Source organism: Scylla paramamosain, chromosome 3, assembly GCF_035594125.1.
Source record: "Scylla paramamosain isolate STU-SP2022 chromosome 3, ASM3559412v1, whole genome shotgun sequence".
Lineage (NCBI taxonomy): Eukaryota > Metazoa > Arthropoda > Malacostraca > Decapoda > Portunidae > Scylla > Scylla paramamosain.
In genome coordinates, this window is record NC_087153.1 from 28,610,522 (window position 1) to 28,622,568 (window position 12,047).

The window sequence follows — 12,047 nt, forward strand, 5'->3', positions numbered from 1 at the left end:
CACACACACACACACACACACACACACACACACACACACATTCACAAAGACCTACATTTAACAGGAATACTCTAGAAGAGAAAACTGGAACCTCAGGTGGCCCCAAGAGGTGGTGCTGGGCGGAGCCCGCGCAAGAGTGTCTATTGCACAGCTACAACTAATGATGTCACGACGGCGACCACCCACAACCCAAAAAGCCTGTGACGCCCCGCGGGTCTTCTGTGTCGTGATCACCGTGATATATACACTAGAAAGGGAGCAACAATACACGATAACAATTTTCTTCGGAATGCTTAAAACTTGAAGATATTTTTTTCTCTCGTTTTACGCTATGAATTATATTGCATATGTACAGTTTTTCTTCATTTTTTTTTTTTGTCTCCTTTGCTTGGCGTTGCCCGTCACTTCTTATACACAAAGTTCACACACACACACACACACACACACACACACACACACACACACACACACACACACACACACACACACACACACACACACACACACACACTCAGTTACAGCGCGTGGCTTATGACAGCACGTATGAACGTTCCTCCTGGTAGGAAAATGTGGTTGATTCTTCGTTAACCGTGCGAGGCCTTAACAACGTGTCATTATGCTGAGAGGAGTGGGTGTGAATCAGACAGATTGTTAACTGTACTGGAGAAAGGGATAGAGAATAATGATAATACATAACAATACTGCTTTGTTTACAATTATTCAGCGTTAGGGTGTCGATTTGAATAAAGCTGAGAGTAAGATGCAATTATGTGCAAATTTGTCGTTCCGTATTTAGTGAAGATATAGTGATTATATTTTTTATGCATGCCCCAGCAACACACACACACACACACACACACACACACACACACACACACACACACACACACACACACACACACACACACACAGTCATATTCGTTGAGGTAGTGTTCATAATCGTCATCGGTAAGTATTGCCTGACATCACAACGACGTCACGTTTTCTAGAGACTGGAGAGCAACCAGTCATTAGATATACATGCCAACGAAAACGGTAACACACACACACACACACACACACACACACACACACACACACACACACACACACACACACACATATACACACACACACACACACGTCAAATCATCGCCTGTTGTTTTGTTTCGTCCGGAGCACGGAAAATAAATGTAAAATAGAGGCATAAAATGTATCTCCTGTAGAGTTTTTGTTTCAACAGTTAAAAATAATAATGATAGTAACAATAATAATAGTAGTACTAATGATAATAATACGTGGTACTTGCAACTAATTGTCTTTAAAATGCAAGACAATTTGTGCTAATGCTTATAAATATGCTTGAAGATTACTAATAACTTACTGTGAAAGAGTTTGAGGGAGAGATAGAAAAAAAAAAAAAAGCCAATGACTAGACAAGCAAACGTGGCTGTTGCAGTGCTCGTGACGCACCCACGTCTATTCAGCACGAGCTGTGATTACCTTGAGCTGTCACTAAAGGAAACAGGGAAGAGAAGCAAGCCATCACGATGTGCCCTCCTCCGGCATCACATCACACACTCGTAACACGAACTTCCAGAAACTACTTGTGTGTTTAGGATTATAGCACTTTTTTTTTTCCATTGCCTTGTACTAAACCACCATCACCTCACAAATCCCACGTCTAGTACAAAGGTTCAGGTTCAGGCCGTCGTGCTTTTGAACAGTTTCTGTATTATTTTACTCATTGCCTTCCTTTAGTTTTTAACCTGTGACCAATCTTGAGCAATATGGTGGCATGTAGATGGCGAGACGATGGCAGGGCAAGGTCTGTTTTACATCTGACCTGAGGGAACTGACAGCCACCGCAATACACAACATGCGTCCAAAATTTACTTTAGCATCCCATCAAATGTCATTTATAGCAGTATGAAAAAGAAAACGGCAACCTCGCAGGCCAGACGTACTTAAATGTTAAGGTCTGGTGTAACTAATAACTTGAGTGGGTGGTGCGGCGTCTAGATGACGTGAACACTATTGGTAAAAGCGGCCGGTGTCTACAAGGGTAGTAATACTGCTGGAAGAACCCTCAGCTGCACCTTGGAGACAGTAGGGGGGAAGACTAAGACAATATACACTTGGGCAGCTGCACATCAGTGTCGGGTGGCCGCCCAGGTCTGCAGCATCGTCGCCTCGGCCTTCTGCATCCGGCGAGGGTCAGGCGGCGGGCATAGTGTCCTCAGCACCACCCGGTGGGCCCCAGCACGAGCCCTTCAGCACCTCACATCTCCCAGCTCGTGGGTAGAGGATGAGGCACCGTTGGCTCGATAGAGCTGCAAAGGAGAAAGAGAGAGGGCCAGGTGAAAGCAGCGAGTTCAACTTGTAGCGTTGAGAAGGGCAGCAGGGAAGCAGGGGAGTGGATGGGGTAGTGTACAATCACCAAGACACCAAGGACACTTCCTGTTTTGAAAGTGTTGAGAAACTTTGTGAAGATGTCATTACGGAATACCAGGACTCAAAGCTACCTGAACCCCCAAAGGTGTTGCACGAGAGTCGCTTTCAAAGTTTCGGGACTGGGCCTCAGGAGCGAGCAGCGCTGTCACTTACCTCCACTGATGCCTTCTTGTTGCACACAACCATCTCAGCCTTTAATCGCTTTTATGAGACTTCTCAGAGACGCTCTTCTCTGTAATGTTCATTAGCACACAGTTGTTGGTTCCGGTAGTGCACTAACATAACGACAGCATTTTCTGACTTCTTGGGAAAAGTTTCGTGCTACCATGACATTCCTTGCGATGACCTGCCCTCGGCGCTTCGCCACCAACCAGATAGTATCTCGGATGCCTCCCTCCAAAAGCCATTACAGATGACCAAAACCCCACGTTCGTGACGGAGAAGTGCCCATCAATATCTCGTCCTTGGAGGCGTTGCCGCAGCTTTCAGCCCGGCGCCCACCAGCTGACGAGCCTCAGAGTTATGTGCAGCAGCTGTTGTCTGCTGGCCGCGTCCCGAAACTTTCTTAGCTTCCCTCCTAATAAGGTAATTAGGATTACTATGGTCAGTCCCGAAAAAAAAAAAAAAAAATGTAAATCCAACACAACACAAATGTGAGACAAGCCAGACAGTTGACTAAGGAACTGCGGCTGAAACTCACAGCTACATTGAACAATTAACAGTCATTGAACAATACACACAAACGTGAACACGTTTATCTTTGTAGAAATAATAAAAAATCTAACACGGTAGATAAATTTTAGAAGCAAAAAAGAACATGACAAATAAGACTAGAGGCGAATGCACAAAACAATTTTCAGTGCAAATAATACACCCAGTGAGCCTGCTAAGCAGTGGACAGGTAAGGAATAAATGGATGGTTTGTGCACTCGACAAATGTGTTAAAGCAAAAGCCAGTACAGGTGTGAGCCCGGGGCGCGGTGCCGGGACACTGGGGACACTGGGGGACACTTGGCTACACTGACACCTTAGCTGCAGACACCTTCATACACCGAGGGGCGGGATGGGGTAGGGGAGGGTCCACTGGTCTGTCACCCTGGCGCCCCCAAAGACCTGGCGCGGCAGCACGGCACTCGGTGGGGCGCGGGGACGCCAGGGAGGGGCGGGGCCCCCGGGCTCACGCAGCACCACAGCCAACAAGAAGCGAGCGACCCTTACTCAAGCTGGAAACGTACCCGCGCAGGGCGGTGGAGAGTGGCCGCCCTTTGCCCGCCCCCAGCCTGCCCAGCAGGGTACTGCTCCCGGCGAGCGGGGCGGGGCAGTGACCTGAACTGCTGGGGCGGCGAGGGCGGGGTGCTAGGATAGTCGGAGGGTGGCGCCGGCGTCTTGGAGCCTGTAGATGTACCGCCACATCAGTTCTCTGCATTATGTACAAATCTTTGTGAATTAACACATTTGAATGTTGCGTCCAAGAATAGAAATCCGGAAGAAAAGTCTACTTAGAAGACGTGTCATGCATGTTACTTTATACCTTGAGCCTCTCCATTCTTCAGGTCTATGATGAAGAGAAGGGAGGGAGGGAGAGAGGGAAGCCATTGTATCTTTCTTTAATTACCTTCTGTTATCATATTCATTGATAATTTTTCCCTTCACTCACTCTTTCCTGAAAGACCTTCCTCCCGATCATCTTGCATGCTCTTCGTCCTCCACCACCCCAATGTGCGTCCTTTGGACTCACGAGCTGTGACTTCGTCGTTGCGCGCCTTAAAATCAATCAGCCACAGTCAGTCAGCCCCTTGACTCACCTTGCCTGAATTCCGTGGAGTGGGAGTGAGGATAGGGGTAGTCAGGGCAACCCCGCACCTCTGGCGGCAACGGCGGCCACTCTGTGAAGGAGCCGCCGCCGCCCATGCTGCTGGTGGCAGTGCCCGGGGTGGTGGTCAGCTCCACCTCGTTGCCGCTGCTCGACCGGCCCACTGAGATTTCCCTGTGGGCGAGGAGACGAGTGAGGCATTGCGATGAGTCACGCACGCACGCACCCACACACGCACGCACCAACACACACATGCTTATAGGAAAACGTGCACAAACTGTACCCCCATAGACGTGATTTTTTTGTTATGTTTACGTCTTTGTCAACGTATTTCTTGTCAGCTTGTATGTCTGTATAGCAGGGTCTTGTTATGTGCGTACAAGAGTTACGTTCTACGAAAATTTTGCACGGGTAGGATTCGATTATATTCTATTTTTATAGTAATTCCGGCACTTTACACGATGTTAGTGCACTGAAGCAGTACTAGAAGACAACAGTAATCTTATACATGAAATGTGTCCTAACTCATGAGACCTCGTCTGAGGCACAGTTCCATGATCAGGTGTGAGGTGCAAGAAAGGTTATGCACCATCTGCTTCAAATAGTACACATGGCAGAAAGAGTAGCAGTGCCCCAGGATCTCCAGAGATTTTTTTTTTTTTCGTGATAGGAGTCGTATTAAATTAATTATATGATACATAATTTAACAAGCGATACTGTCTGGATCAAAAAGATGCTTAATTGTGACTGACCTCGTACGAGGAGCAATATCAGGGAAAACTGTAAAAAAGTTAGGTAGGTTTGGAAATGGTGGGCCGTGCTGCGTTTTAAACTTCCCTCCTCTTGACTTACTAGGGAACAAGTTTTCCTGGCATATGATTTTTTTTTTCTCACAATTAGGATATAGTTGCATATGCGTGAATTAGCGTAGTGTGAAACCAAGTAGTCGAATCCCTATCTCACACACACACACACACACACACACACACACACACACACACACACACACACACACACACACACACACACACACACACACACACACACACACACACACACACACACTGTCTCTCTCTCTCTCTCTCTCTCTCTCTCTCTCTCTCTCTCTCTCTCTCTCTCTCTCTCTCTCTCTCTCTCTCTCGCATCCTCAGCCAGCCTCCCGGGACTGCAATAAAGCAACAAGGTCAACACGCCAAGTGGGCAAACAATTACGAGCCGCCGGCGGGGGGAGGAACCAATCACGGGCCTCCTGTATAATGGGCAGCCAATCACAGGTGAATATCTGTCGAGGATCTCACCAAAGGCAGAATATATCGAATGATGAATATCTGAAGCGAGTGCCTGCAGCGTGCGGTGTGCGGGGACTGTGTGAGTGAGGGTTAGGAAGGTACAGGTGCCACAGCTAAGCCGCGACAGAGGAAGTACATATGTGGGCTACTGTTAAATGGAGTGATCTACTGTGTTGTCGTTTTGTTTTTATCATCGTGGAAATACTGATTGTTGTGAGAATATTGAGAATAATTTATCTCCGCCGTAGCTCCTTATTGCGGCATCTATCCTGCCTACTATTCCTCAATGTTCTCTCTCTCTCTCTCTCTCTCTCTCTCTCTCTCTCTCTCTCTCTCTCTCTCTCTCTCTCTCTCTCTCTCTCTCTCTCTCTCTCTCTCTCTCTCTCTCTCTCTCCTAAGACGGCCACACAGTGTGCTACTTTTAATGGCATTTCCTTTTCATATGGCTTATATCACGCGACACACTTTCATTGCCGGAACTCGTCGTTGGAATTTCATCGATAACATGAAGCGTTTTTTAAGTCACTCGGTGATGTGCATAATGTGGACAGACGCTGAACAAACCAATGGCAAATAGAAAACGTTATTTTGAGCTTAGTTAATCAATATCTAGTCAGGTTAATTAAGAGAAGAGTCGGTCACATAGCTCTGGTCTTTTTTTTTTTTCTATCTGAACTACCAAAGAGTATTCCACATGATTTTATTTGTGGTTTCATACAAAGTTACTTCTTATAGATTACTTAGATATTATTGTGATATTAAGTGATGATTCATATGTACATTTTTTTTTTTTGTCTTGCATAGAGGATTTCTGGTGATATTTTAAGATGGGAAATTATTAACATACTTATTCTCTTACACATAAAATGAATCAGTGGCCCAGATCACGGTTTATAACCTTTGGATTAAATGTTGAAGACTATTTAAGGTTTTTTGTCTATTTCTGTTTCTTTTCTTAGAGAAATATTTAACGCTAGACATGATTCTCAGAAAAAAACTGGAAAGTGCGAGGCCAAAGTATTGGACTCAGAATATAAATCATGATGATTTAAATACTGAACTGATTGACAGCGAACCATTTGATCCAGTTCTGGCGTGTTCTTAATTGAGCACTGCAATCACTACATCACAGAGGCACACAGGCACACAGTGCAGGTAACCTGGACAAAAATATTTGATATATGACAAATAAATTTTCCTCTCCTAAAGTCAGCATTTTTCATCATCTGCTGCACCGGAAATGGTGACGAGACTAAAGAGGATCAGTTTTAATGAGAACTGCGGCCTTTTTCCCAGTCAGCGTGTGTGAGGCTGGAGCTGGCAGCCTTTTGTTTGATATTTCAACCTCCTAACTATGACGAAGGTTTTGTTCTCCACTGTACTCCTACAGGCTGACGGATAAAAATCTGAGGGCAATTTACGTGGTACAGCTCTGCTCACACCCAAGATGTCCTTGGTCCCGGCTGGAGACAATGAGGTGCGTGTCTCCTCTCACACTGGCTGTTCTTCACAGAGCAAAGAAGACATACTGACGGAGGACGAGCATTTGTGAGTTTGTAATCTGTTCATCACATCGAGATACCCTAAACTAAAGTGGTGTGGAGTAGGGCTTAATCCCTCCTGACCCAGTGGATTCATGCACACTGATAGAAAAAAAAAAAGAGATGTTCGTAATTGTGCAGTAAATGTCTACTCTTCAAACAGTGACGAGTTCCGTGCATCTGTTCAAGAAGCAAGTTACACTCTAAGTACAACACAACATACTGACAGGTTATCGTTCACCAATGTCAAGAACGAACTATGTATAGAATATTCAAGTTAATCCTGCACGTCTTTCCAGTGAAGCAAACATCCCTCAAAGTGCTGGCATCAAACCAACACTGCCACCGCCACTCCTTCCTCCGCACCAATCACCATCAACCTTCACTCTCGCCACACCAATCCCTCACCCCCTTACCTGTTAGCCAGCCACCTCCACCTGGCACCTGCCACCTCATGGCTACCTGGACCTGTGAGGGAGCAGCCCACACACCTTGCCAGCTAATCAGACACACCCGCCCACCTGTAGTAGCCGCGGTTAGTAGAGGCGATGGGCGTGGGCTTGACGACGAACACAATCACGCCTGTCACCACCAGGATGTACGACAGGAAGTACAGAGGGTGGAACTGTGAGAGGAGGGCATGTGTTAGTTAATATGGGTGGAGAAGTGGGTAAGTTGTTGGGTAGGCATGTGGGTGGCAGGGTAAAGGGATGGAAGAGTAGGTGGGTGACAAGGTGAGTGATGAGGGAGTGAATGGATAACAGGATGAGTAGGTGGAGAAGTGAGTGATCAAATGTGTGGGTGTAAAGGTGAGAGTGAGTGGGTGGAGAGGTGGGAGACATGGGAAGTGGGTGGAGAGGTGAGTGGCAGTGAGTGGGTGGAGAGGAGAGAGACAATGAATGGATGGAGAAGCGAGAGCCATGGGGGGAGGGTGAGTGGGAGGGTGATTGAACGGGTGGTTGTATCCGCGACAGATGAATCAATCCCAGGTAATCTGCTTTGTATCAGTAGACTCCAGCTCCCACCCACCACTGTGGTGCAAACACAAGCCCCGCTCCTTCAACCATTGTGGAACAGAATGAAGCGCGTGGGTGGCGGTGCTGTGGCTTTGTGTTGTTCTGTGTCCTGGAGGTACTCGTATAGCTGCTGGTGTAAGCTGTGTATGTGTGCCATGTTGACAACCGCACCTAGGGGCATGCATCCTGGCTGTCACGAACGTACGCACAGTTCCAGACAGTTCTCTCTCTCTCTCTCTCTCTCTCTCTCTCTCTCTCTCTCTCTCTCTCTCTCTCTCTCTCTCTCTCTCTCTCTCTCTCTCTCTCTCTCTCTCTCTCTCTCTCTCTCTCTCTCTCATATATATATATATATATATAATATATATATATATATATATATATATATATATATATATATATATATATATATATATATATATATATATATATATATATATATATATATATATATATATATATATATATATATATATATATATATATATATATATATATATATATATATATATATATATATAAGAGAGAGAGAGAGAGAGAGAGAGAGAGAGAGAGAGAGAGAGAGAGAGAGAGAGAGAGAGAGAGAGAGAGAGAGAGAGAGAGAGAATTACGCGCCCCGTAAAGTCTCGTTAATCACTCCCGTTCATCTCGTGCAGGTCTCGCCTGGTCCTCAAGAGTCTTATGTTCTTACGTCACAACTTTGATTACTTTTCACATAGTCAGCATACTCGCTGCACGCCACGGAGGGAGTGGGCCTTGTCGGGTGGCGCTGCCCCGAGCAAATTCTCTTTTGTTGCTTATTACCCCGGGATTACTGAGCCAATCCGTGCATAGCTCATGATTGTGTGCTGTGTGCCTGTCATCCATTTGCTGGGGGATAAGGGTGACTCAGAGACCGGATACGGTCAGCACCAGTGCCTCTTACTCTTATGGCGAAGACAGTAACTTCTAACAGCTCTCTATAATTTTATTATTAAACATTTCTCGTCGTTGGTTCCTTCGACTGTAACCTTATTTTAACTTTCTATCTTGTCACTCTTGAGCACATTATATGTCCTGCTGAGCAGGACGCTGCTGGCGCTGTCTCGCTTAAATGGGAGGACGAGTCTGTTCTATTTTTTTGTGACTCCATACAATGAGTATTGTTCCATTGTCAGAGATTCCTTTGTATGTGTGACGCCTCTGCTTGTCTCTGATGTCCAGCTAAACGCTCCATGATTTTTCTTTTAATCCCAAAGCTGGAAAGGTCTTGTTTGCCTCATTTTATTGCGGCGTTAAGTACAAGGAAGTGGCTCATAAATGAGGAATGTCAGAGTCTACACAGCAGTCCATGTCCTTGACTTCCCGAAAACCTCTACAGCAGTGGCAGGTCTGCCCATAGACTTGCAACGAAATAATCAAAGATTAGAAATGGTGGAATATAGTTACCTTTAATAATTAATTTCATGACTTACAGTTTTTAGTCAAGAAAGCCTCCAACAATAATTTTCCCTAGTCTTTCCTGCGTTGAGGCGGCAATAAACTCGTCTGTTCCGACGGTATAAAGCTGAGCGCTCACACAAACTTTTCTTAACATTTTTTTAATCTTGACATCAGACAACTTGGTGCAGCCTCAACTCGGCCCCTAACAAAAATCGCTTCTTAAAGGCGTCCTTCCTGTGGCTTGATCCTCGACAGTCATTTGTCCTTGAACCAGTGACTCGGCGGTGCCATCCCGCCCCTGGCACTCTTTCCACCCTGCCTGTCATTTATCATTCGCTGCTGTGGGTTGCTTCTTATTTTCTTTTTTTCTTTTTACATCCTCCTTTTCTTCTTTGTCGTTGTTGTTGTTGTTGTTGTTGTTGTTATTCTGTGCCTAGGAAACTTGCACGTATGTTGTTGTTATTGTTGTGGTTGTTGTTATTGTTGTCGTTGTACTCGTATATTCACAAACTGCCTTTTTCATCTTTGTCAAACGGAATTTCAGCCATTTCTTAGAACTAATCGGAACATTTAACGCCTCCACTCTTTGCCAAATCAGCTCCCGTGAAGTTAAGTGCTTAGAACCTCCTTTGTAACTTCCGTTCCGTCCAAATGATACACTTTTAGGTTTTACGTATAGAGCAAACGAATGAGAGGACGGTCTTATTGTTCGTTACTTTAGCTCTTTGTGTAAGAATAAGATGAGCTTCGATGGTAAATTGGTAAGGAGTATATATATATATATATATATATATATATATATATATATATATATATATATATATATATATATATATATATATATATATATATATATATATATATATATATATATATATATATATGTATATATATATATATATATATATATATATATATATATATATATATATATATATATATATATATATATATATATATATATATATATATATATATATATATATATATATATATATATATTAATGAAATGGTGAAAATTGGTGCATTTGTGTTCGAGTTAATGGTGAAGAGATTTAATTGTTTTGTTAGTAAAGGAAGCGAGGGAGGGAGGGAAGGAGAAGGAAAAAAGATGGAGAGATGGAGGGAGAATTTTTTTTGTTAGTAAAGAAAGTGAAGGGGGAAAGGGGGAAGGGAACGAGGGAAGAATACAAAGAAAAACAGGGCAGAAGAGTGTGTATGTGTGTGTTTGTGTGTGTGTGTGTGTGTGTGTGTGTGTGTGTGTGTGTGTGTGTATACAGGTGAGTCGGTAATAAAGACAAAGGTATGTATGACGTATGGTTATATCAGCGACAAAGTTAGATGTCTGTAGTCATAATGAGTAACAATGGTAGCGATATAAAAGGAGATATAATGTAATAGTATTGTTAGTGAAGGATATAGTAATGGAAAAATAGGTGCACATATATATACATTTAAAACTACTGCGTGAATATATAGTATGAAACACACACACACACACACACACACACACACACACACACACACACACACACACACACACACACACACACACACACACACACACTCACCTTGAACTTGAAGAGCGCGATGCCAGTGATGAGGATGTAGAAGTCGGCCGTGAAGAGCGCCAGGTTGAGCGCCGTGGCCGAGGTCACCCGCATGACGGCTGGTGCCACCACGTAGAACAGGAACTGCGCCGCGCTGAAGCCGCCCACCAGTGCCAGCACCGGCCACGTGTCCCACCGCACCGAGCCCACGTCGTTGCGCTCCAGGATGGCTCTGCGCGGCATCCACAGACATAGGTGTTGTAGGAATCGAATTGAATTGTATGGGTTTTAATCTTCAAGCTAACTATTATGTGACTCTGGTGTATTTATGAGGACGAAAGAACACAAGATATTATATGAAACTGGAAGAAACCATTAGGCCTATACGTGATAGTCCTAATCTAACCTAACCTGACCTAACCTAATCATGTCTTCATTACTTGCAGTAGACTAAGATGACGCCTCGTTAAATATGGAGAAAGTGTGAGAGCTGCCAAGAAAATCGTCAAGGTGTGTAACAAGTCTTGTTAAAAGAAAATACGCATTGTATCCTATTTTGTTCAGACTGGAGGTTGTGTATGAGTGGGATGAACTAAAATACAGTATATACAAGCGAACAAAGTGCTGAAGGTATTAAAAAAATGTTTCAGTATCATTATAGTAATGAATAAGAAAGGTACTTGTACCCATTGTTACACGGTACACGGTAACGTAAAAAAGGAATGCCTTTAAGATCAATCTGACAAACAAAATTAAGACATGGAGGCAACAAGAGGATGTCTGTGAAGGAATCCTGACACTGCCTCTGCTGGAAAGACGCGAGGTATATGGCACATGAAGAATGCAAAGAAAAGAAGAGGAATAAATAAATAGAAATTATAAATGCTGATTGATTGATTGGCTGGATTTTGGCGCAGCAATAATGAATATGTAAGGCGCCATTGTATTTGCAACGACCTCGTCCAGAGAAGACAAACAAAAGAGAA

The 12,047-nt window shown here is 44.1% G+C and overlaps 1 protein-coding gene and 1 long non-coding RNA gene across 2 annotated transcripts in view; one reads left to right on the forward strand and one right to left on the reverse strand.

The window, feature by feature from the left end:
- LOC135093330 (uncharacterized) overlaps positions 1–12,047 on the forward strand; it is a 142,141-nt gene that overhangs the window by 46,246 nt on the left and 83,848 nt on the right. The gene's annotated exons all lie outside the window — the stretch shown is intronic.
- Positions 1–12,047, reverse strand: part of LOC135093327 (solute carrier family 35 member F1-like) — an 85,771-nt gene that overhangs the window by 4,618 nt on the left and 69,106 nt on the right. Inside the window, 5 exon segments of the mRNA XM_063992508.1 lie at positions 1–2,312; positions 3,652–3,826; positions 4,239–4,420; positions 7,598–7,701; positions 11,083–11,293. The exon segment at positions 1–2,312 is cut by the window's left edge and continues 4,618 nt beyond it. Of these exon segments, the coding sequence (XP_063848578.1) occupies positions 2,261–2,312; positions 3,652–3,826; positions 4,239–4,420; positions 7,598–7,701; positions 11,083–11,293 (724 nt within the window). The 3' untranslated portion in view covers positions 1–2,260.